The sequence below is a fragment of the Anser cygnoides genome, chromosome 14 (assembly GCF_040182565.1).
Source record: "Anser cygnoides isolate HZ-2024a breed goose chromosome 14, Taihu_goose_T2T_genome, whole genome shotgun sequence".
Lineage (NCBI taxonomy): Eukaryota > Metazoa > Chordata > Aves > Anseriformes > Anatidae > Anser > Anser cygnoides.
This window is the reverse complement of record NC_089886.1, coordinates 1,548,175-1,574,294: the sequence shown is the minus strand read 5'-3', so window position 1 is coordinate 1,574,294 and position 26,120 is coordinate 1,548,175. Positions and strand designations below refer to the sequence as shown.

At 45.5% G+C, this 26,120-nt stretch overlaps 1 protein-coding gene across 1 annotated transcript; it reads left to right on the top strand.

The window, feature by feature from the left end:
* The first annotated feature begins 8,026 nt into the window (after positions 1-8,026).
* HSPA4 (heat shock protein family A (Hsp70) member 4) lies at positions 8,027-25,275 on the top strand. Its single transcript, XM_067005457.1, has 19 exons — positions 8,027-8,271; positions 11,513-11,570; positions 13,185-13,325; positions 13,937-14,059; positions 14,532-14,631; positions 14,995-15,128; positions 16,861-17,105; positions 17,498-17,574; positions 17,871-18,022; positions 19,005-19,111; positions 19,437-19,570; positions 20,039-20,220; positions 20,532-20,621; positions 21,142-21,294; positions 21,800-21,925; positions 22,891-22,998; positions 23,100-23,219; positions 23,601-23,762; positions 24,008-25,275. Exons 1-19 carry the CDS (start codon positions 8,165-8,167, stop codon positions 24,212-24,214), a joined length of 2,526 nt encoding a protein of 841 aa, XP_066861558.1. The 5' UTR covers positions 8,027-8,164; the 3' UTR covers positions 24,215-25,275.
* Positions 25,276-26,120: the final 845 nt, after the last annotated feature.

Genomic DNA, 26,120 nt, shown 5'->3' with positions numbered 1-26,120 from the left:
CAGCGTGCTGGCGCAGCAAGGGTTGTGGTGCCACGTGCCAGAACGCTCACGGAGCGCGTGGGCTGTTCCTTACACAGAGACCTTAAAGACACACCTGGTACTCGAGCAACCCACTAAAAATCCTGCTATCCGAGAAGTTTGAAAGAGCGCTCGCAACTTCAGAGTCCGTGGGTTCCTGCAGCCTGCAGCCTCCTCGGGGCAGCGTCTCACAGCCGCTCCTGACATTCGGTAACTCCCCGTGGCACCCCTCAGAGCAGGATGCAACTCCACGGGCCGAACGTGCAGAGTCACGGCGTGGCGCTCAGCTCCCTGCCAAGGGCGGACGGAGCCGGGCTGCTGCTGCTCAATGAGCCGACTGGGACCGTAAATCCTGCTCTTGCACACCAGGCTGCTATTTAAAGTCGCCGTATCATTAACCTATTTCTAAATACGCTGGGCAGGGAAATTGCTTTCCGAAATGTGTCCCTCTCTAGACAGGAAAGGGGGGGTACGCAGACAACACAGGAGAAAAAACTGGAAGGTGCTGAACCTTCGGAGGCACAGACCTCGAGCTGCCTTGTCATGCCATCGGTCGCTCCCACTGTGCTTCCACCTCCCTGAACTTTTCTGTGCCTCTGCATTGCTCTTGAAAGCAAGGTGTCACAGTATTTGTTAAGGGTTTGTGTGTGCAACAGGAAGAACGGAGCCAGAGCTTTCTCAGGAAGGGCTGAGTCAATGAACAAACAGTTAAACCTCCCTCGCCAAGACTGCCGGTACTAGTGCCACTCACACAAAACTGATCAGTCTTCCAAAACGACAAGCAGCTCAGTAGCTGGTAGTGCTACTGCTGAACAGCAATAATGACAAACTGGGGGCGCTAGCGATGGTGTCACTTGGCATTTTTTTAAATGGGCATTTTACCTTTTTTTTTCCCCCAGCTCTCTTGCAGAGTAACGCAGAAGGCCCTTATTCAGGCAGAACTGCAGGCTAGAAAAAAAAATCAGTGATAAGGGCTACAGTAAACAGACTTCAATCACGCCCTGTCCAGAATTTCTTGCCGCCATTCAGCTGTACCTTCAGTAACTGGGTTTACGCAAGGTACTCCGTTAAGGCAATAAATACATCGCTGCTGGCCAGGTTGCTTTGCTTCTTCACGGAGGAAGCAGGCTCCTGTGCAACTCTGTGTTGCTAGGTTTGGATATACAAACCACTTCTTTTAAAATTGGCTCAGGTATTTCTAAGAAGCACGACAGCCTAGGATAGAGGCAAGTCTTTCACTCTGTTTTCTGTCACTGACCTACAGTAATGGCTTTCCCCAGCCTCAGTTATTGTACACGGGTGTCAGTCAGAGCAGGATCAAGTCCTGTCCACCCAGGTCAGTGACATGTTGGGCTTAACTAACAAATTAATGAGCAGCGTTATTAACAGGCATACATACGTACAAACATATGTTTTTCAGCATGCCGATAGCTAACACTGGGACATTCAAAATTCTGTGGAAAATCACATTTCCTAATTCAGAACAAAAAGCAAAAAATTCGGCATTGCTTATGAAATAAAATGCCTGAAAGAAATGAAGTGCTATTACCAATGCATGTTTTATTTCTCTAATTAAAAACTTCCCTGATCTGATTCTTTTACTAGAGCATCTAGAGTCTGAATTTCAAAATAACTTAATTCCCAAGCAACAGTGCCCGACCTGTAGCGTAGCTCTAGACTGCAATCCAGGAGCAGGGGATGATGTCTGGCAGTGGTGGAGCTTTCACCAGAACCCTGACAGAAGGTGGTTTACCAGAAAGTCTGGCTTGGTGCTGGACCGCCACACATTTGGGCTGGTTCTGAATCAAATACCAAAGTTGCAGTTACCAAATCAAGTATTTAAAAAACACAAAGGAGGGTTTTCTGAAAGTTCTTCTACCTTTTCCAAACACCAGTTGCCCTAATGGAAGACACTGTCTCGCCCTACAGAGCTTTCCTTAAAAATGTAGCCAACCTAAAATGAAGAAAATCCCGAGGTTTATCAGCATCACAAGGGAAAACAAACAAACAAAAAAAAACCAGCCACGTGAAACTAACGCTTGCTACAGTGAACGTTGAGCACAGAAGTGGTACTCCGCTGGTCCCTTAGAACTCCTGCTTCCCACCAGAGCGTTCTGTGCGTGCTGGGTTTATGTGATAGTTCCCTCCTGCCCTGTCTGATGGGTTTCAGACTGGCCTCAGTCACAGCATGCTGTAGCACACCAGGGTAGGGGAACTCCAGGTGACATCCATCTGTTGTGATATTTCAGCTTGTGAGAAACAGAAATATGGGAAACCCTCCCAATGCATAAAAAAAAAAAAAAAAGGCAAAACAAACTCAAAATATCTCGGCTATGTTTCTCTGTCTCATAACTTCCCAAGCAAGGTGGGTTCCTTCATTCCCTCTTCTGTGTATTTTCCTTGCGGTAGGCGTTGCTGAACATATTGATGTGATATTGGTGTGGTGAAGAGGTCTCCTCCTCCATCAGTCACAAAAAGTATTCGTTTCACTACTTAATAGGTAGTGGAAGATGGGACAAGATAGAAATACGGTGTACAGAGAATTAATACTAGTGTGGGGGTAGGTCTGTTCTATTAAAATTGATGCAGGCACTGAGAATTTCTATCCGTAACTAAAACCCCAGCCTGGCTCTAGGTAGGAACATTCCCGGCTGGCGGAACAGCAGGCTCCTTTGGTATCCGCCATATAAACAGACAATTAGAGGGAGGACAGAAAGCTGGAAGAAAAAAGACGGGTCAGCTGGAACCGCTACTCAACCTTCATGTGAAGGAAGCTTCCCGAGCCTCAAATCGGGTTAGGCTTCGTTGGGTCAGCTGTTGTCAAACTACAATGGAAGGGATAACGCACCCCCAAAATCTGTCATCTAAATGGAAGTCCAGCCACAGTTCCATAGAAATTAAAAGAAAAAGTGGGCTTTATCATTACAGGGCATTTAAACAAACTTAATTTATGATCTTAACCTCAGATACCAACAGTCGGAAGTACTGGCTAGCGCAAGACAAAATTCTTTAGACCGAGAAAGCTGGTATTCCCACTCAGAAAATGCCCTAACACGGTGTCTGTTTGGCACTTGCCACCTTCAATATGCTGCTCTGGATTTTGAATGCTTCCAATCCGTGCCGTGCTGCCCGTGAACCTGGGGCTCCCAGCCACCCTCCTCCCGAGGGAGCGGGGCCGGCAGTGTTACTATGGGGATGTTTTGTTGTCCTCGCTGCACCCTCCGCAAGTGCCTGCGCCGTGACTCTTCCGAGCTCCAGCCTATAAAACTCGGCAGTATTTTTAGCTCCTCGGCTCACATTTCAGCGAACGCGAAGTATCTTTGTGTGTCAACAGATCAGAAATGGCTCCCGACGGCGCGTGAAGCATGTCGACGTAGCAGGGACGTAGTTTGTGCAGATTGTGGAAGCTGACATCATTAAATATATCGCTGGAATGTATTAAATTGATATACCAAAAAATTCAGATGTTTTTCTTCCCCGGGAATGCAGCCACAGCATACGAAGGAGCCTCGGTGGCAGACGAAAGGGACGCGCTGCCCGCGGTGCCTCGCTCCCAGCCCGCAGCAGAAGGGCCAGGCCAAATTTTCAGCGGATTCTTCAAGATTTAGTTTGGTGGGCCGCTACCTAGCTCTCACACTTCAGTACCTGCAATAGCTTAATTGGTAAACCATGAAATCTAATCGTATTTCAAGCTTGAGGGGAAAGTATGGAAACCAGAATAAGGGGGAAAATTGTCTTTTCAACATCCGTTTCACTGCAAATTCTTGAGATTAACTGCACCAGGGGAAATGGCCCCAGAATAACTTTTCACAGGACGGCAAGCTAGGATTTTCTGAGAACTGCGTTATATGTGGCATGATTCTTATTAGAGTTCGGGGAACACGATACCCCAGCTCCCCTCACTCCAGGAGATCGCAAAGCCCATTTGTGTTTGAATATCCCAGAATAGCACTATGAACCATACATTAGATGACATGCAAGGGCTATTTACAGCAGACCAAAGAATAGCCTGTGACAGGCACCAGCTAGGGCTTATTTTAAGCTCATATTCGTTTTCACGTTTAGCCTGTGCTAATGAATTACAAGACATGCCTCTGTAAACAAAGCCTGAAAACACTGGCCTTACGCTCCTGTACTAGAATGGCAGATCTGTGGTTTGTAGGCACTTGTGCTTAGCATATGGATAATAGGAGAAGAGAGGGAATTTAATCCGCCAGGCCGAGGTTTATTTGTGCAGTTCCCAAGAGAAATAAGTTTCAGAAAAGTCTTGGGGCTGTCAATTAACCTAGATGCGTTATCCTTTTCTCCTTTTCTTTATACCCTTGGCTTTTGAGGAATAGATATTCGCAGTGTCTGTCATTATACAGAGGACCTGTTTGCAACTCAAAGCAGTGAAATGGTGGCAACAGAACAGAAAATTATTCCTTCTTCACAAAACACCCATGAGTTTTAGGCCACATATAATCCTTACGCTTTCAATACATTCTCTGTCTCGTGTGTTCATATACACAGCAGTAACGTAAGCAGCTTGGTAGCAACATACACGATACATTCAAAATAACAACAATATGTTCAGGCAGGAATATTTAGGTCTGATAGGGGTTCGCAGATTACGTATTTAAATGCATAAGAAAAAGGCAAGTTACTCAGAAGAAGACAATGTCTGCTCTTATGTTAGAAATTAATGTAAATTCATGTGGTTCAGTGCTGCGCTACTTCATAGCTGAGTTTTGCCTTGATATTTCTTAATGTACTGGGACATTTCTAGCAAAATGCGCTAGAAAACAAGTGAAAGGAATGATAAATGTGCAGATTTTCCCCCATAATTTCCACCGTGTCAGATTTATTTACTCTTGATTTTCACGCTCCGGGTCGCCTTGAATAATTAGATCTCATGACAGAGTTTTTAAAATATAACAGATACCTCTATTAATTGAAAGCAGAAAACCACTGAACTTAAAATCCACAAGCTCTTGGGAATTCTCTTCCAGTAGTAACCCATTTTCAGAAGCTGACGGACAGTTTAACCCCGAAAGGTTTAAACACTGTAACGACCTCAGTGCCCACCCAAGCAGACGGCACGGCCGTGGGACACCGTCCACGTTTCGGACGTAACACATCCCATCCCCAAAGGTAACCGAGGCAAACCTGCATGCTTCAGGCATGCTGCCGAAACATCAGAAGTCAGCTCACTTCCCTCCGACTGAACACCACGATACTGAAGGTACAGGGCATCAGGCTCATACCACAGGGGATATAAAAGGTAACGGAACTTGTGTTTATTCTTTCTTTAGTCCCTTACTGTCGTACTGGGGAATGGATGGAAATGCAGTCGAAGAATGTGCTTTCAAATCAGGCTGCCCGCTATTCCAGACATTTTTTTTCCTCCCACTCTTCATTTCTCCCTTCTTTTGCTCTCATGTTTCAGTTCCCCTCCATCCTTCCCCGTGCATTTTGCCCCCCACAGTGCCATAGGCAGGCTTCGTTTCCCAGTTTGGTTTACATAGGAACAGAAGCAGTAAAGAAATTAAGACTTACCTTTTGAGGCAGTAGGTAAAATCCAGTAAACTGACTTATTCCAACCGGTACTTTGCTCTTCCATTTTACAGTTGCTCTCTCTACTGCAAAACAGCCATCATCAGGTAAGAAATGATAGAGACTTATTAAAGAGGACGTGTTGGGAGAGTTCAGTGTACGTTACGTGTTTCAGCCATTATCAAATCCTGCTTATTTCTTAGCAGGATTTATTAGTCTTTTCATGTGTTGTACAGTAGAAGTCTCATCTTTTTTTTTTATATGAAAAATGTTGAGAAAAAAAAAGAGTGGGGAAGACCATAGAATCAGACCCAACATGACAACAGCCCAGATTCTGAGCTGATTTAGGCACTTTCCCCCAGCTGGCTGTTTGTGCTGATCAGAACAGCCTGTTTGGGCCTGTGGGCCCCTCTCCCCCTCTTCCATCTCCAGGGGCAGCAGGATTTATTACAGTCTTTTCATGTTTTGTACAGTAGAAGTCTGATTTTTTATAGCAAAAACACTGAGAAATTAAAAGAGAGTGGGGAGGACCACAGAATCTGTTCCCTTTCACATCCCGGTGTAACAACAGCTCAGATTCTGAGCTGATTTAGGCGTTTTCCCCCAGCTGCCTGTACGTGCCGGTCCGAAGGGCCTGTTTGGGCCCGCGGGCCCCTCTCCCTCTTCCATCCCCAGGGGCAGCATCTGCTGCTCCGACTGCCCGGCTGCGTCCCAGCACAGCGCCCTAGCAGGGGCCAGGCAGCCACAGGCGAGGACAGCGGGGAGCCGTCCTTCGCTGCAGGCCGCCCTGTGACGCCCGTCTGTCACTGCTCCCTTCGCTGGCAGCTTCTCTCGTTTTGAAAATGAAAGTGAAAAAAAAAAAAAAAGAGGAAACTCGATGATATTCCGGCTTTTAATTGTGCCTCGAGCATGTGCTGTGCGATGCTCTCTGCGCAGGCTGGTGTCGTTTTGTTGGCACCTTCCCATACTCTCAAGGACGTCCGAGGTTAAACACTTCATTATTATTCTGTCATTAGCACCATGATGCAATTCCCAGCCCACCTACAGCTGCCAAAGCAGTGTCACTGAGCGCGCCGCGAGGAATTGCAAGCACTCGGAGCTGAGGCTACTCAACAGTCTTTGGGGCAAGAGTCCTTCCTGGTTTAAATATTGAATTTCTCTGCCATGTGTCTTCTGTATCATTAAAACCAGGCGCAGCGGTGTAAATTTAGGGCCGGGAATTTGGAAGCGTCCTGTTTATAGCACCCCGCGCTTCCGTACTTTCAGCACGTTTTATCTCAGAATTAAAAACATTCCCGAACATTACGTTTCACGACATCCATGGATGTAAGTCAAGTGTCCGAGTCGCGTTCGTGTCGGGACGAACCGGCCGCTCCTTGGCGCTTTGTTTTCCCCCTGGCAGAGCTCTCCTTCAGCTCCCCTCGTCCCCCCGGGGCAGCAGCTGGAGCTTTCCCGCGTCGATGCGGCCTCGCCAGGTGACAGACCTGCGCCACGCGAGACAACAGCCTCTTTGCTTTTTTTTCCCCCGAGTGACAAGCCCTCACGGAGAGCGGGCCCCCTTTCTGGTCAATCGCTTACCCGCATCTTTTTCTCCCCAATTCCCCGTGACGTCAGGCACGGCCCTGCGGTGCCTGCGGGCTGCGGCCCGCCCCAGGGCTCTCCCAGCACCACGGGGGAACGCGCCGGAGCTCCGCGATCCTGTCCCCACGAAGGGTTTTTATTCCTGCGTGCTCGCAAGGCGCCTGCTGGCCGCGCGCTGCCCGGGACAGCCGACGTAGCTGTGAGTCCGTGACACAGGGGCAGCGGCCCAGGCTCCGAGGATGCGCTAACAGTACCGTTCTAATGTTATCAGCGACTCGCTGCCCTGTAAGGCCCGCTGGATACAGAGGAACCGCGTGTTAGATTTCACTGGTAGCACAGGTGCAAACTGACTGACTGCTGGGCACAGCCCCGCTTTTGTGCTATCTCCCCGGGACTCAGAGACGCAGCCAGCCCCGTGGGACGCCCCAGCCCCGCCGCGTGAAGCCCCCCCCGGGGGCACACGGCGCTCCCCAGGCCGCCGGCACCGCCCGGGCCTGCCGGGAGCCGCGGGGCGCCCCTCACGGCCCCGCCGCGCCTCGCGGCCGGCCGCGGCCGCCTCACGCGGGGGGGGTGGCCAGTGGCCAGGCAGGAGGGGGCGTGGCCAGGCAGGAGGTGGGCGTGGCCACGCGGGGGTGGGCGTGGTCTGGCGCGGGGTGGGCGGGGCCAGGCGCGCTCACGTAGGGGAGGGCAGCCCCCGTGCGTCCCGCCGAGGGGCGGAGCCGCCGCGCTCCCTCCCCTCCCCGCTGCGCTTCCGCGGCCGGGATTGGCTGGGCTCGGCGGTCTCGCGAGAGCTGCCCCCCCCCCCCCCCCCCCACTCCCCCCCCCTCCCAACCCCGCACCCGTCCGTTGCTCTCCCGCGCGGCGCGGCGCGGCCCGGCGGGATCCTTCCAGAAGTGCCGGCCCCGCCCACCCCCGCCAAGCCCCGCCCCCCTCCGGGCCGCGCCGCCGCCGCGCATTTAAAGGGGCCGCACCGCGCCTCGCCTCACCTCAGCGCTGCGCTCCGCTGGGCCGGGCCGGGCCGCGCGGCGCCATGTCGGTGGTGGGCATCGACCTGGGCTTCCAGAGCTGCTACGTGGCCGTGGCCCGCGCCGGCGGCATCGAGACCGTGGCCAACGAGTACAGCGACCGCAGCACGCCGTGAGTCGGCCGCGCGGCCTGGCCTGGGCCCGGCGCGGCGAGGGAGGGGGGGGGCAGCCCCGTGAGGCGAGGCCCGGCCGGCGGCGGGGGGGGGGGGGGGGATCCGGGGGCGGCCTGCGTGGGGCCGCGGCCGGGCCTGTGGGGGCGGGCGGCGGAGCTCGGGGCCGCCGTGCCCGGCCCGCCCGCGGGAGGGGAGCGGGGGCCGCGGCCGTGCCGGGGTGCGGGGCCCGGGGCTGCGGGAGCGGCTTTGTTCCGGGCGTGGAGCTGCCGGGGGGCCGCCGGGCTGCCCTGCTTCCCCGGCCGTGGGGCGCTGTGAGGGCCGGGAGCGGGCAGCGACCTCCCCCGTCGGCCCTTACTGCCCCCGAGAAATACGGGAGCGGAGCGAAGCCCCTTTGATCCGTCGGCTGTGCTGGTTGAGGGCCGGTCTCTCACGTATCCCAGCGGTACGAACAGTAAACGCGGGTACACCGGGGCGATGTTTAACGCAAGGCGTTTCGGAGCAGTTTCCAGTAGCTGCGGGTAGCTGGTCCTCGGGGAGCTGGGGTGCTGCCTGGGTGTGCCTGAGACACCTGCACGGGTCCCCCTCAAGGAGAGGGGGTGATACACAAAGTTACCTGACACAGCACACGTTTCAGGCAATAATTGAGATAGCTTTTCCTATTGCACGTTAGCTTTTCTATCATGTTCATAGAATCACAGAATATCCTGAGTTGGAGGGGGCCCGCAAGGATCATCGAGTCCAGCTCCTGGCACCACCCAGGTCTACCCAAAAGTTACATTGAAAATGTTCTCAGCAGCGCTTCGCTCTCAAGCGCTGTTCTGAAATCCTTTGTACGCCACACTGAGGGCATGCAGAAAATGATGCGGTGAGCATGCACACCTGTACCGAGAGGTGGTCGTAGTGACCAAAATGTCCTGGGAGCAGGGAGCCTGGTTCAGAAAATCAGTGCTGAGCGTTCCTTTGGAGTGAGCTCTGCAGGGGCCGTGTGAGGTGCTGCACGTGTTCCCTGAGCACCGATTCCTGGTGAGGGTTAGGCGGTGATCCCTGCGGTGAGAGCCAAGTTTTGGGGAGGATCAGCGAGTGTGATGTGCTGTGATCGCACGCAGTACGACAGTGAATCCTGCTGAACGCCCTCCTTGCAGCTCAGTGGCCCAGCTGATGCTCTGGCTGAACCTGCTCTCAGCTCTGCTTTGCTTGTCCCAGAACCCTGTGGGTTTGGAGTTGTGCACCCAAAAGTGGTGCAGAACAGCTGTCCTTGAACGTGGTATTATTGAAATGGAGAAGTGGTGGAGATAAAGCTAGAGACGGGAGGAGGATTAAGGCAGTTTCCTTACCCACGAGGAAGAGGGTGCTTGAGTTACACCAAGTAGCTGTGAGCGACCTTAGGAAGCCAGTGCCGCGCTCCGGTGTGGAGGCAACGTGCCGCTGGGGGCTGTGGAAGTCCGCCAAGAAGGGACGGCGGCGGGGGCAGGCAGGAGTGAACGTAAGGCAGTGCCTGCAGGTAGCTGCTAGGTGCGTTGGGGAGTTCAGCGCCCTCCCCCAGTTGCTGCATTAGACCTCAGCTGACCTTCACTGTGATTATGTTTCTATTTAAAATGCTATGGTGAGTTACTCAACTTCCAGTAAGTTGTGTAATTAATAGTGTAATTTGTATTTAGTGGGTTACCCTGGCTCCTCTGAAGCGATTTGGGGGATGAGGATGGCAGGCTGCTCCCCCCCCTTCAGTTACGGTTCTGCTGCGCAGCCCCGGTGCGGTGGGGCTGTCCAGGGGCGCGGCTGCCTCCGTGCCGAGCAGGTGCAAGTGTGGCTAATGTGGATGAATTTAAGTTATTCCAGCTGTCATACAGAAGCCTGCCTATTTGGTCGTGGTGCCGTAACCCTTTTCTCGAGACCAACCTCCACCTCGAGGTACCAGTCTGACAGGGCTGGAGAGCTCTGCCCTACTGAAAGGAGCTGCGGCGTGCCGAATGCTGCCGATGGCTTCTGCATTTAGTAGCTGGATGTCCTTTTCTTCAGGAGAAAGGCACAGATTCATGTTCATGTCTGAATTTCTTTCTGGAGAGCCAGCTAAATTAATAACTAGCTTCCTGCTCAGGTTTCTAGCTGCAGCACTGCAGCTCCCGTCCCTTCCAGCGTGGGCCTTGGGGTTTGCCTAGTGCCAGTGAACCTCGCTCTTCATTAACTAATCCCATGAATAATTGCTTTAGAAGGTTTATTCCCTGAACATTAATTCGGTTGTAATATTTGCTTAAGGGGATGGGCCTTGTTTCATCTGTTAAGGTATTAATAAATTGGGCGCATATATTTTCAAAATGAAAAACCAAGGTAATTATCTTCTTCCCTCCGTTCTGTTTCTGACTGTTTCCGTTCAGAGGGCCAATTCTAAACCTTGGGAGAAGTTGAAATCTGTTTCTTGGGGCAGCCCGATGGCATCATCCTGCTGTAAAGCTGTCTCGATTTGCTGCATACAGATCACTGTGGGCTGTGAATGCTTCATTAATAGCAACGATATGCCTAATGGCAGCTTTTCCTCTGTAACTTCTCTTCAGTGGTATGAGAAACTTGGATTAGAGGTCAAGGTAGAAAGGGTTGGATTTAGTTTAGGGTTTATACAGTTTTCTTGACTTACATATTTAGCAGCTTAGTAGAACTAGGAATTTCTCCAAAAGGAGGTTTTCTTCTGTTTTCTTAGCTCTGCAAGAGCTAAGCAGAGCTTGGGGTAAAGTATCGTTTTTCCTTGGTAATCTGCATTTTTATTTCAGTGAGTGCAGACGAAAGCCATGCGCACCAGTCTTTATCTGCATTTTTTCTTTAAACCTGAAAAGCTTAATTAGCATTTTGTACAGATATGTAGGAATAATTTCTTAATATTTGACTTGCCTCTTATTTCTTCTGATCAGCTGAATGTTTCCTGTATTATTAGCCAACAATTTATCTTTGACTGGCTTATACGCAAGGATAATTATTAAGTTCAGTGTCTACCCCTTTATTACTTAGCTATAAAACTTGAAGTAGCGTGAACAAGTTCTAGTGCAGCTCTTCAGTGAGGAGCAGCACAGTTTCTAAGTTGGAAACTGAGTGCCTGCTTCTTTCCAGAGGTCACAGAAATAGATTCTCTGCATGCAAAGTGACCAACTTTCTTAATGGACCAAATGTTAATTATCAACGCTCTTACCAAAAAGCGTTGACTGCTGATGTTCAGTGCAGAGGTACCAATCACTACCAATCTTCTCGTTCTAGATCATGCATAGCCTTTGGACCCAAGAATCGCTCGATTGGCGCTGCAGCTAAAAGCCAGGTGAGTGTACAGCTGGGGTGAAAGCAACTTCAGGAGTCAGAAATCGGGCTGTCACAGTTTTTTTCATATGTGAAGCTTAAAAATGGCTCTGAACTGGCTTCCTAGTGTCAAACTGTAACAAACAGCTGAACTTAATTCAGTTGTTGAGTTTGTAATGCTGCTCTGTCATCTTGGGTAGGAATGTAAGGGCTGTATGTAATGACATGGGGGGGGAAAAACATTTTTTGAGTCAAATCTGAAACACTTTGTTACAGGTATAAGTTCTGAAGCCAAGCAATAGTGTTTCATCCTACCTTAGCTTGTCTCTCTGCATTAGGGTAGTTTTTAATTATGTGGCTATATTCTGTACAACTCCTAAGTGCATACCTTTAGTAGAAAGGGGACAAACCTGAGTATCACATATAGCTCCTTGACTCTTCGTGGTTGAGTTACAGCCTAAATGTCTCTTAGACTTTCTTACTCATACTTACAAGTTTCTGTTGGTGTAGGCAGGTAAATATGCTGTAAGGACCAAGAAGTTTAGCTGACTTGTCTTGCTCATGACATTTGGGTCCTGTATCGTATCTTGTGTTGCTGTGAAACACCAGTAAAACGTTTTGAAGTGCTCTCCAGGAAGTGACTATTCAAATGCTTGAATTTTTTTTTTCTTAGCCTAAAATACCTAGAGCTGTGTGAAGATTCAGTATCTAGAATACAAAAATGACAGGACACAATCGTGTCATTCAAGAGCAGAAGAACTGCGCTAGAATTCAGTGTAGATGTTCTTCTGGAACCGAGTGTTTGCTTAGCTTAAAGAAATACATTGATACAGAGAATCTGGTAGATAATGAGGCTTGTGCAGAAACTAAATTTACAGGAAGTCAAACCAATAAAACCCAGGTTACTTAGGAAATCCATTTCACTGGAACTGAATCACAGGTAAACATGGTGCAGTGCTTGTCTGCGTGAACATTATTGTGACTTTCTTCTCTATCTTTTTGTAATATAAAAAGAATTAAACTAGGATACTTGTACTGTGTGAAACATCAATGATTTTTTTTGTTTCTACATTTGTACTGATCTTTGCTGTTAAAAGAATTTACCTTTTGTCAGTTAAATCGAGTTGACAGTATCATCTTGGGGCCCTCCTGACTTTTTAAAGCTTCATGACAAGGTCCTTGAGCAGTTCTGTAAGAACACCCACCTGTTGACTGTCACATGCATGTGATGGACCTGATGTGGAATCTGCATCACTATGCTTGTTACACTTGATAACTTACTGGCTGCAATACAGTAGAAAGGTAGGGTGGTAGGAAACAGGTAAATGGGGCAAGACACTTTCTTGTATCCTACGTGTACGCTATGAGAATGGAACGCTAACTGCTTTGTGGTTTTGATAGACTCTTGGCTCAGTTTTCAGGCATACATTTTACTTTAAATCTTTGATTCTTGTAGGTTACCTGAGAGATCAGAGGGAAGCTGCCTTCTAGCATCTGCCCTGATACTATTCAGATACAAATGACAAATCTTCAGCAAGAGAAGCCTGAGAACCAAACTCTGTGTAGCTGTGTAGTCTTCTGTTTGAAATTCAGATGTTCCCCTGACAAGTTGTATTAAAGATTTCTTTTCCTCTAGGTTATTTCAAATGCAAAGAATACAGTACAAAGTTTTAAAAGATTTCATGGTCGTGCATTCTCAGATCCCTTTGTTCAAGCTGAAAAAACGAGCCTTGCCTATGAACTTGTCCAGCTGCCAACAGGTTCAACTGGCATCAAGGTAAGTCTGGAGTATTTTAAAGAACAAGGGGAGGAAAGTGATGCTTCCGTTTATCTCTTGGTTTTGAATCTACCTGCTGTGACTTCTGTTCTTTTGTGACTATAAAAATCAAATCTTAAATAAAAGGCGAATAATGCAGGTGGTCTCTCCAAGTGTGAGACTGATTTTGCAGTTAGACAATTGTTTTTCCTTGCAAAGCCAGTTCAACACAAACCACTTGAGCAGTGCTTTTCTTTCTGTGGCGGATTTGGAAGGCAGCTATTTGACCAACATACTTAGCTGCTGCTCAAATATTGGAAGGATGTAAGAGGTGAGTTTTACATGTCAGGTGAAGTGGTAGAAATTTCCTTTCGAACAGTGCCTGAACTTCTGATTTGGATTTTAGCAATAGCTGGTCAACTTAATTCAGAGCAGCAGGGAGGGAGGGATCCTAGACACTGAGCAATCAAGACTCAAAACTGTGTCCAAAGTAGCATTGTATATATGAATTCTAAAATTCATATTCTAGTATTGTGTATTCTTTACTTGCTGTAAATAAGATAGGCCTGCACTAGTTTTGAAGCTTGCTTTCAGTAAAGACTGTGTAATGTACATATGATTTCTATTTGAAGGTCATGTATATGGAAGAAGAAAGAAACTTTACTATTGAACAGGTGACTGGAATGCTTCTTACCAAATTAAAAGAGACAGCTGAGAATGCGCTTAAGAAGCCTGTAGTTGACTGTGTTGTTTCTGTAAGTATGTGATAACTAAGGCTGTTGTACGTTGTTAGTGTCATAAACTGAAAAGGTCTTTGGTAATAGCACTAAATTGCCAATTAAACCTGATTATTCAGGACTTTCTCTTCTGATTCAGACTGAGTCTTGTTCATGTCTTCCCCAAAGCTGGACTTACTTTGCTAACGACAAAGTGCCTTAAATTTCTGCTGTTTATCAAAATAAATATTTGATACCTGTTTCTTGTTCTGTGCTCCTAAAATGAGTGGTTTGTGAGAGGGAGTGAAGGAAGGTTCGCAACTCTTGTCTTTACATCACTTTTTTTGTCTGTTGCAGCTGAAATGAACATTGGAACAAATTGGAAGGATAACTTTGGGGTGGGGTGTGAAGGAGAACTGCTGTGCTCTATGCTGTCTCTACACGCTTGTGTGACTGTTTGCTGTGGATGGCTCTTTTAAATGTTAATAATGAATGTCTGATCTTCTTGCAGGTTCCATGTTTCTACACAGATGCAGAAAGGAGGTCTGTGATGGATGCTACACAGATTGCTGGTCTCAACTGTCTGAGAATAATCAATGAAACAACTGCAGGTAATGTTTTACTTTCTCTCCCTTTCCACTAGTTTTATTAGATAAAATGGTTGCTGATTTGTCACTGATCCATGTCCTCTGGAATAGCTGCTGACCGTTAAGTTTCCAAAGCCCATTTTTCATTACTTCAGAGGCATAAAGATGTTTCTGGAATACCTGTTTAATGGAGCAATATCTCTTCTAGGAGGGGCTAATGCTACTTAGTGTTCTTCCGTGTTATTTTTACATTGGGATTCTGTTTAACAAGAAGATTCTGTAGCTTGAAAAATAAAATGTTAATGCTGTTTACTGCTGTACCAGTTACTACTTAAAGGAATTACAAACCTGAATGCCCTAACTGTACTGACTCTTGTTTCTGTGTAGTTGCCCTTGCATATGGAATCTATAAGCAAGACCTGCCTGCCCTAGAAGAGAAGCCACGGAACGTTGTGTTTGTGGATATGGGGCATTCTGCATATCAAGTTTCTGTTTGCGCATTCAACAAAGGAAAACTGAAAGTAAACAATCTGTTATGCATCTGTTTTAAGTACCGATAGAAGTATTCATCAGTACATACATGAACTGTTACAGGCAAGCTTGCCTGTCTTTACCTAACCATGTCCAGGCAGCTCAATTTATAGTTTTAAAATTGCACTTTGGAGTTGAAAGTAGGGCAGGGAATGAGAGAGCTTTTTGAATGATACGTAGAAGAAGCAAACATACATTATTCAGTGTACCTTTGGCAAAGAATGAACAGCTTGGGTTCAATTTTTACAGATGTTTGGGTGCTGCTTTCAAAAAAAATACTCCAGTCATAAGATCTAGTGTGAAAACAAATTCCTAGAATGGTGCAGGTGCAAACTTTGTTTTGAACACTTACTATGGTGCTCATGTAAGAGCGTTTTTTCTTAATGATGAAGAAAAAAATGGAAGCTAAGCAAGTTAGTGTACTTCAGTGTAAGTTGCCAAGACACTACTGTTTTGCAACAAATGCTAGCATTTCTTAGCTTTTTTACAATCAAGATTTCTGCAGATCCAGTAGTTTTCCCTCCGCTAGAGAAACCCGAAGTGAAAGTACAAGGAAGTGAAACAAGAAGGCAAAAGTTACAAAAACATACACTTTGTAGTTGTTTCCTCTTATGGAGAAAGTTAACCTAGTTTGTATTTCTCAAACTTGTTTCTGCTTTTCTGAAGTCATAGAAGTGTTGAAGAGATGCTTTTGAATATAAACAGTGCTGGATAGCAAAGCAGTTAAAAATAATGTAGAAATTGAACCTAGTCTGGGAAATATCAAGCTCACAAGGTTAGAGTAGAATCAGCTGAGGACTACAGGTGTTCTCTAGGTAATTCCCTCATCAAAAATGAGCATGTGTATATAAGTTAATTACTTAGTTTCTTGTTTTATTTTTTAGCTTGATTTAAGCATGTTTCACCCTTGTGAGGCATCGAATAATAAACTGGGATGTGATTCAAACTGACAGTAGCTAAGCAGAGCCTGGAAACTGTGGCCTGTTCACAGTACAGGTTACTGAACAGATTGTGTTGCTAAACCTTTCCAGATGTTCTTAAACTTCTTTTGAAAAGCTGCTGCTTTAGTGCAGAAAGATCGTATGCCCAAGGCTGCTTTTTAGCATTTGGGGTAATGGATATCTTTCTTTTGGAGCATGTGTTTGCTGTCATTTGAGAAAACTATCATTCACAAAGAGGTCGAATACTTAGAGCTGCTAGCACTTGTCTGTTAATGACAGTTTTCTCTGATAGCGTTTTGAACGTATCTAGTACCAGCTACAAAAGTCGTAGGTAAACCTCTGGTTAGATTTGGTAGGCTTTTTAAAAACCTCTCTTAGGATGTGTACAACTACTACTGCAGCTGTAATTCATATTAGACATCAGATGTTAGTGAGGCACCTGCTACTTAGGTTGCCCTGAAATAAAAATAGTTTTACTGGTAGCAAGAATTAAGCTATGTCCCATAGTCATCTCTTACATTTTGTGATGTTATTTGGAAAGGGGTTAGCCTTCAAACAAGGCTCATCAAAAGATTCCTTACTGGCAAGGGCAGAATATAGATGAACAGTAATGGATCCTTTTGTTGTGCCTGCGCCAGTATGTTTCATCTGTAGTAATGCTGTGGTATGCTTGCTTTGATTCAAAGCTATGTTAGAAACAGTGCTTTGACATTAACTGCTAATCAGTTTCACTGAAGTCATGATTAATTGCACTATTACTGAAGAGTTCGATTTTCTTAAGGTTCTTGCTACAGCATTTGACACAACACTCGGAGGCAGGAAATTCGATGAAATGTTAGTCGAATACTTCTGTGAAGAATTTGGAAAGAAATATAAACTAGACATCAAGTCAAAGATCCGTGCACTATTGAGGCTATACCAAGAATGTGAAAAACTGAAAAAACTGATGAGCGCTAATGCCTCTGATCTCCCAATGAACATTGAATGCTTCATGAATGACATAGATGTGTCTGGAACAATGAACAGGTAATGCAGATACTCTTACAAAGGTAAACTGTAGAGTGTACTTCATTCAAGTTGCTTCCTTCAGGAAGGAAACTTAGTATAAAGTACTGGTGTTTAGGATTGGTGGGAGGAGGGAAATGTAAGAGGAGCTTGTGCAGGGGTTCTGCTCAAAATGATGATCTCTAAAGACAGCTCAGTGGCCTTGAATTCAGAGGAAGGGCTGTAAAGGTTACAAGTATGCCTAGATTACTAGAGCAGTTTATCTGGGATAACTGAGTGTAAAACTGGGATTGAGGAAAGTACACACTGCAGCATTTTAAAATGGTATTCTTTCAGTTTTAGCATCCTGTTGTATTTGCAGCTTTAACTTGCTTATGGTATGCTATAGTTTTATTTTTGGTGTCTTCCAACAGGAGCAAATTTTTAGAGATGTGTGATGGACTCCTTGCAAGAGTAGAAGCGCCCCTTCGCAGCGTGCTGGAACAAGCCAGTAAGTGTATCTGCGTTCTGTATTCTGCATGCAGAAAGGAGACGTCCTTAATACAAGCTGCTTCTGGCTGCTGACAGAACTTGGGCAGACTGATTAGCAGCGCTAACCTTTTCTGGCTTAGTTTTAAGCATTCTAGAACCTTTTCATAGAATCTAAGACCTGAAATTCTGACTGCTTAGCAATTTAGAACAAGCTTATAATAACGGTTGGTCTAGTATAACTTAGTTTACAATGTCAGTGTATTCACTTAAAACAGAACAGTTTAATCAATAAACTAATGTCTGACTCCTTTCTAGAGTTAAAGAAGGAGGATATTTATGCAGTAGAAATAGTTGGTGGTACAACAAGAATCCCCGCTGTAAAAGAGAAGATCAGTAAATTTTTTGGCAAAGAAGTCAGTACAACTTTGAATGCAGATGAGGCTGTTGCACGAGGTTGTGCGCTGCAGGTAAAAAGTGCTGTGTGCTTTAGCTGTGAATATTTTTATTGAAATCCATAAATACTTAAGCTGAAGTCCACAGGTAACATGAAGATTACTTCATGTGCATCATAGAATGGATTCACATAAGCTCCAGCAAGGTGGCTGGAGAAAACGAGTGGCAGTTTTAAGTGACTCCTTTGTGCTGTTTGTATAAGCAAAATCAGTGGGTCAGTATAGTTTGCAGTGAAACGTGCACTCTGCTCCAGCGGTAGCTGGAAACTGGTAGTGTGATAATGGTCATATGAGGACTCTTTTTCCTTTCCAGGCTCCTTTGGGAGCCTAAGTTAAACAAAGCTTCTTTACAGGGCTACTGATAAACTTGTCATATGGCAATTGCTTAATGATATGGATGGAAATGAAAACTTGGGTTCTTGCTAATGGAAATCTGTCCTGAGCTGAGACCAGAATCACCAAATGGCTTAAGCAGTAGTAAATTCTCTGTAGTTACTAGCGCTATGATCTTCTGAATGCACATTAATTTTGCTCTGATCACCTTATTTTCCTCTTCAAATGCTTAATATGTGCTTATCTCTGTTCCATCAGTGGTACAAACCAGCTGTTGGAATGTAATCTGTTTAAAAAGGGATTTGTTACGGTTTGTTTAAAAAAAAAAAAATCAATCCAACAACTGATACTGTCACTAAATCCTTTGGTTTACATTTTCTGATTTCTTGCGCTGGCACTAAAAAAACCTCAATGGCATGATTGTTCTGAATTAAAACATGTATTTGTTTTTAGAGTGAGCAGATCATGACAGCTTCCTGAAAGGGAAGGGTACATAAACACTTCTAGTGTTTACTATGCAGTTCCTGAGTCCATCAATCAGCATTAGTCTCCCTTAACTTAGAGTAATCCTACATGTTAAGCAGCTTAAATAGCTACTTGCTGAATTAAATTACTATTCACCTGAAGCCTGAATTTCTGTAATATAACTCCTTTCTTCTTTCAGTGTGCTATTTTATCCCCGGCTTTCAAAGTGAGAGAATTTTCTATCACAGACTTGATACCATATCCCATTTCTTTGCGATGGAATTCACCAGCAGAAGAAGGGTTAAGGTAAAAATAAATGTTCAGTCTCCTTGCATGATTACATACAGCTTAAAACTAACTGATAACAATTAGAGGATGTAGTACTTAGAACAATGTCCATCTAACAACTCAAACTTTGATACTTTCACTGAAGTTAGTGACAGTAGGGGAGAAAAGGATGGCAAAGTTTAGCGCTTCCTACATTGCTGTTGTGCTTGCTTTCATATAAAATATTAGATCTTTTGTTACTTTTTTTAAGCTTTTCCCTAAGGTGTAAAGAGTATCTCGAAACAGTTTAACTTTGTCAGAAGCGTCACCTCATGTGCTAAACAAGTATTGTTCTCTTTTACAGTGACTGTGAGGTCTTTCCCAAGAACCATCCTGCTCCATTTTCTAAAGTACTCACATTCTACAGAAAGGAACCTTTCACTCTTGAGGCATACTACAGCTCTCCTAAGGAATTGCCTTACCCAGATCCGGCTATAGGTAGTTAAGGCCATTCTGTGGCTTTAAACTTTATTAATAATCTTGTACATCTTCCAGACTTCCTTTTAATTACATAATTAGACTGGAAAGTCTGATCTACTACAAATGCTGTAGGGACAGGTTTACGAAGTCATGAATCCGCAATAAAATCTGTGGAGTAACATGAAGTTTATGGATAAGTGTTCTAAATGCAGAGAATATTGATGCTGAAGCAAACCTGAAAGGGGCATACTCAGAACTGTGAGGTCTCTTATTCTGACACAAGTAACTCCAGCTTTTACAGCATACCATAGACAATTTCTAATAACAGTATCCTAGTATTGCTGATGAAAAGGTCAAACTGCTTGGCTTGAGTAGGCTTTGATATCTTTTGAGTGCATGCTGGCAATCTGTTGCCAGCAATAGAATTTACTTAATCACTTCATGCAAAGTTAATCAAGTGTTTTTTTTCTTTCTGGGGTTGTTTAGCTCACTTCTTGGTTCAGAAGGTCACTCCTCAAACAGATGGATCCAGTTCAAAAGTGAAAGTTAAAGTTAGAGTAAATATCCATGGTATCTTCAGTGTTTCAAGTGCATCTTTAGTGGAAGTCCATAAATCTGATGAGAATGAAGAGCCTATGGAAACAGATCAGCATGCAAAAGAGGAAGAGGTAATGGACTTCGCTGCTGTTGGCTACTTGGAGGACATATGATGAAGCACAATTAGTCAGGTTCTGGAAAGTTTCTAGAACTTGTAAAAGGATTTAGTAGGGTGTGTCTAGCAGCTAAGATACAGGTGTGATTAGGTACTAATTTATTTGTCACACCTGTGACAGATCTTGTGAAACTGTGACTTTGAGGTATACATGAACATACTCTTTTACCTAAAGAACATTAGGTGCAAGTAAAGTGATCAGCCTAAGAGCTGAAGCAGTGATTTGCATATGCATTGGATTAAACTGAATCTTTTTATGAATTTCAGAAGATGCAGGTAGACCAGGAGGAGCAACAAAAGACTGAAGAACAACAGCAGGCCCAACCTGAAAATAAGGGAGAGTCTGAAGAAATGGAGGTAAAATAAAAATCTGGAAGACTACTTTCTTATAAGATTCTTCTGTAAGATTCAGAAGAATGTGTAGTGTGTGAACCTATCATCCACTACCTTTGTCATAGCTTTGGATGCTAAACTTGTATTTGAAATATTTGTAGTCTTTATTGTGAATAGAGTTTTAAATACATAAATAGATTATTGCAGGCCTGTCAGGTGGCTTTGTACTGGCATACTGGTAAAATGGGTGAACTCTTGCTCATGGAAGAAATCATAATTTTCAGTACCTGAAATACTAAAAGGGAGCCCCTTGAAGCAGGGCTGGGGCATCGCTGACATGAATGTAGCTAATGCGCTCAGAAGAGGTCAGCAGTTGCATTAATTCTGACTCCTTTGGCAGCTGGAATGTTAGACTGATAGCTGGTGTGCCCTTCTAATGCTGACATGTACTACCTCGTTAATACTTCTATTGCCAGTCATGAATACTCAACTTGAACTAACTGGTGATACTGTTTTTTACTTTGAATATATTCCTTCAATGCAGACTTCTCAAGCTGACTCAAAAGACAAGAAAGTAGATCAACCACCTCAAGCTAAGAAGGCTAAAGTGAAGACTACTACAGTGGACCTTCCCATTGAGAATCAGCTGGTGTGGCAGATAGGGAAAGATATGCTGAACTTATTCATTGAGAATGAGGTAAACTCATACTTGCCCAAGCTAAAAATGTCACTAGTAAATCTGTGGGGAATTTTGCTGTTCATAAAGCATGGTTAAATGTCAGTAGTGGTCAAGGAGAGGTGCATACAGTACCTTTGGGGTGAACAACAACAACAGTGCCCCATAGAGCCAAAAATGTATTATTCGTGTTCAATGCTGTAGCTCTTACTGAAGAGGTGTTCTGCAGGAAAGATGGTGATGATGATCAGTGATTGTGTCCAAAATCAGCTACAGTTAAAAGCTGTTTGGCAGCTGCTACCATGAGGGTGGCTGGTTCTTCATCTGGGGTAGGCTCTGCTGTGTTGGATGTCCCACCAACATTAAACTGAAATTAATTTTTCTTCACGTACTGTCTAGAAGAGCTCTGTTATCCACAGTTTGACTAAAGATTTTGAAATACTTAAGCCTTTGTTAACAGGTATTGTGAAGTCACCTTGTGAGATAATTAGCTTCTTAGCCAACTAATTTGACAACTTGTTCGCAGGGTAAAATGATAATGCAGGATAAGCTAGAGAAGGAGAGGAATGATGCCAAGAATGCAGTGGAAGAATATGTGTATGATATGAGAGACAAACTCTGCGGTATTTATGAGAAATTTGTTACTGAAGATGTAAGTATTACTAGCTTGATCATCATCTAATGTTTTCCTGCAATGACCAATTGTATTTTAATAACCTCTGACTGTATTAAATAGTATGCTTTAGACTGCATCTTTAATATTTAAAATCTAAATTTGAAGAAATAGTCTTTAACCTTTCTGGCTATGAAAACAATGTAAATGTGGACAAGTGGGTGGTACCCAGTTATATAGTGCTCAATTGCTGCATCTCTTTTGGGAAGGAGGCTGCTGTCAGAGCGTATGTTCTGACTGAAACAAACAAGGAACACTTGGACAATCTCTGAGGCAGCCTATTCTACTTCAGCTCTTGTCAGTATTTAGGAATGGATTAAAAATTGAAGAACAGCCCAATCTAGGAGTACAGTAGGTGGGATTTGTCTGACCAAATGTGCTACCTGAACAGGTTGCATGAAAATCCTGTGGTATTAATTAGCTTTCCCTGGCATGCCAAATGAGCTTGTTGTGATCGTCATTCTAAGGTAGATGATTACATGTAATCAGGTGAATCACTCCAACCTCGACTGTATCTCCATTGATCATAATAGCAGCTTTGCTGGCAAGGTGTCTGTGGTGCTCGATAATGTATATCGGCTAAAACTGGGACAAACCAAATGCTATTCATGGCACCTTTGCTAAAGATAGGTTTCACTCTATGACCAAGTCTGAGAACATAGTAGTGACTAAAAAAAAAAATATGCAGAAGATTAGAAAAACAGGCTTTTGTGACAATACTGAGCTGAACTCTTCGTTAAGCCTGGTTTCCACCACTAAGCTATACTGAAGAATTTCTATTTTTCAGTGGAAGTAGATAAACAGTTTCAAAGTTCTTTACAAGTTCTCCCTCTTCTAAAAAAAAAAAAAAAATACAGCAGTTCCAGAAAGATTCCAGGCATCATTTAATAGTCTGCAGTCTACTAGAATTATCTTGCCTAACTAGTTTGTATGGATTGCTTCAGGATCGAAATAGTTTCACGCTGAAGCTGGAAGATACAGAAAACTGGCTTTATGAAGATGGTGAAGACCAACCCAAACAAGTTTACATTGATAAATTAACAGAATTGAAGGTATGTGGTAAAGAGTTTGGAAATGTTGATGTGTCCTTGCAATCTTGCAGCATTGTTGTGATTCTGAATGCTTTCTTGATACCTGTTTTCCTTTGTTTCAGACTCTGGGTCAGCCTATTCAAGCAAGATTTCAAGAATCAGAGGAAAGACCAAAAGCGTTTGAGGACTTAGGGAAGCAGATTCAACAGTACATGAAGACTGTTCATGCATTCAAAGCAAAGGTATTTCCGTGCTTAATTTCTGGCAAATACAAGGAAATAATGCAAACCTATTTTGAATTTTACGAAGGCTAATCAAAAAGATGGTCCAACCTCCTGATTAGCTGCTGAGTTCTGTCTGCCATGTTTTCAGAAGTGGGTGTTGGCTTGAAAATGGCAGTCTAAATCAGATCTTGATCCCTCTTGGAGGGGAAAACACCAGCAGCAGAACTTCAATTTTCTGTGTGATTAGATCTGTGGGTGACCAGGTTAATTGCTCTGCTAACCAGAACTGCCTTCTAGTTCAGTCATTGTAGAACTTTGCATGCTAATTTCTTTGAACTTTTAGCTTCAATTTGCGTATTTAAAGTACTTATTTGCACGGCTACTACTAATCTGTTTCAGGATGAGCAGTATGACCATCTAGATGAAGCAGATGTAGCAAAAGTGGAGAAGAGTGCAAATGAAGCTATGGAGTGGATGAATAACAAACTTAATCTTCAAAACAAGAGAAGTCTTACTTTGGACCCAGTTATAAAAGCTAAAGACATACAAGCTAAAACTAAAGTAAGTCTTTATACACCATTCCCTAGTTTAACAAATCCGTTTCTTGATCTAGTTCTGTGCTAAGAGGAAGACTGGGAAATCTGTAATAGAAGGACAGTGATTAGGTATTGCTGTTGGACAGGTACAAGGGAACATTACCTTTCAACTTTGGATACCTAACTGATGACGAAAGTAGACGTGGCAAACATGTTTTGTATATTAACAGTTGTACTTCAACTTCTAAAAATATTTAATTTCCTTTCCAGGAGTTGGCAAGTATTTGTAATCCTATAGTCACAAAGCCAAAACCCAAAGTTGAACTCCCGAAGGAGGAGCAGAAACCACCTGAACCCAACGGACCAGTAGAAGGCCAGGGAGATGGCAACAGCGGGTCCCAGACTGCTGATGAACAGAGCGCTGCAGCTGCCCAAACAGCTACGGAAAAGAAGCTTCCTGAAATGGACATTGACTAACTTTCAGTACTTGTTTATATTATTGCAAACTACAATAAAGCTTTAAGTTGTCGACTTTGTATGTTCTGAATACAAATTGAAGCAAGTGGATACCACAGCACTCTTAGTACTATCTTTGGAGAGGTTTGGTCAGTGCCTAACGTCAGAATACTTAGGTAGCCAACTACTCGATCAAATAAGCAGTATTTCTTGCCATAGTCATTGTAGCTAGAAGCTAGAACTTCCTGGTATTCTTACCAGACCTACAGAAACAGCCCTAAGCTGTCTCCTTTAAGCATGTTCAGGCTGAGTCTTCTTTTAAAGAAGTGAGGCTGCAGAAGCTCAAGTCTAATTTGCTACACTGTTCACATTCTCCTGTGGATCATAGCACATCTTTATAAGAAGATGCCCATTAATATTAGGACTAGGAGAAAATAATGGGGGAGGGAGGCTGCTCTTTTGGGAGCAGCACAGTCTTTCATCTGTTTATCTTAGTCTAGCCCTTGTTTAAGTGTTAACACACAACTCTAGTTTTATTTTGATCTGCACTCAAACAACTACTACTTACACAAGGTATGCAAAGCAGTGGTCTAGTATCAGTACCTTTAGTCCTTAGGTGGTGTCCTCACTTCACGGACAGTCAGCCCAAACTCAGATTCATTTACCTAGTCTGTAGAATAGCAACTGTGTACTCTTAACAGATTGGCCTATGAATGTGCTCTTAAATATGAAAGTGTATGTTCCCCAGCTAGTTCGACTACATGATTTCTGTGTCTCTAGCTAAATTAGGTGCTCGTAGAAAGAACAAGGACTTGTAGTCCAGCTGCCTATGCTGAAAGTTGACCGACTACTTCCTAACACTTTTTTAAGGGGTATGCTTGCTTCCTTCATGAGGCCTTTGTTTGGAATGCTTGTTTTCTTTTTCAGGAACAGAAACCATTTTTCTATGAGTTTTACGCAGTAATTTGCTTCTAGTGCTGATTGTCATTAAACTCGCAACCGTTAATTTGTATGTGTTAAAACCGAAAGTTGAAACACCCGTTCAGATATCGGAAGAAATAAATGCACTGGATTCTACTGGATTACGTCCTTAACCTGTCGTTTATCGTGCCAAAAGCGGGTCGGGGCGGGTGTCAGTGCTGTGCGGGGCGGCTGAGGGGCAGGCAGCAGCCCGAGGTACCGGGTGTTTTTTTTTTTGCTTCGTGTTCGGGTGTCTCCTGGGGCCGCCCGCAGCACCGACCGAAGCTGTAAAGGCGGCCGGGGCCGGGCCTGGTTCCTCCGGAGCCCCGCGGCCGTGGCCGGGCCGTGCCCCGCGTTCCTCCGGCCGCCGGGGGCGCTGGGGCCGCTCGGGGAGGCGGGGCCGGGCCGGTGCCTCCCCCTCGGCCTCCGCCCGGCCGCCGCTGCCCGCGGCCGCGCACGGCCGGCACCGAGAGGGGGCCGCGGCCCGGGCCCTGCCCCGCCGCCGAGGTACCCGGGGCCGTGGGGGTGCCGCGGGCGCGGCTCGGCCTCGGGGCGCCCGGTGCGGCCTCGGCCCGGGGAGCCCCGGCGGGGGGCGCGGAGCGGAGCGGCCCGATGCGGCCCCGCAGCCCGGCTGTGCCCGGGCGGGGCGGGCCTTGTCGTGCTTTTTACCTTTTTTGCCCTTTTTTTTTTTTTCCCTGCCCGCTCGAAGGGCTGCCGCTGCCTCGCTGCCGGCAGCGAGCAGTCCGTGTGAGCGGGGGGTGTGCGGGAAGCGCCGCGCGGGGCCGCCTCGGCCTCGGCGTGCCCGGGGCGGGCTCCTCCCGCCTTGGTCCCGGCAGCAGCGGGGGTCGCAGCGCCCGGGGCCCGGCCGTGGGTGGCGGCCTGGGAGCTGCGGAGCGGCCCCGGAGCGCCGAGGGGGCTTGTCGGAGCGAAACGCGCGCCGTGGGCCATTAGGAAATACTGAACGGCC

What these genes read in the sequence shown, in the direction of transcription:
- HSPA4 (XM_067005457.1), top strand. Translation starts at nt 8,165, where the DNA reads ATGTCGGTGGTGGGCATCGACCTGGGCTTCCAGAGCTGCTACGTGGCC. An exon ending in GTGTCTGGAACAATGAACAG is followed by an intron (nt 17,106 to 17,497) that starts GTAATGCAGATA and finishes GTCTTCCAACAG; the next exon opens with GAGCAAATTTTTAGAGATGT. An exon ending in CAGCGTGCTGGAACAAGCCA is followed by an intron (nt 17,575 to 17,870) that starts GTAAGTGTATCT and finishes ACTCCTTTCTAG; the next exon opens with AGTTAAAGAAGGAGGATATT.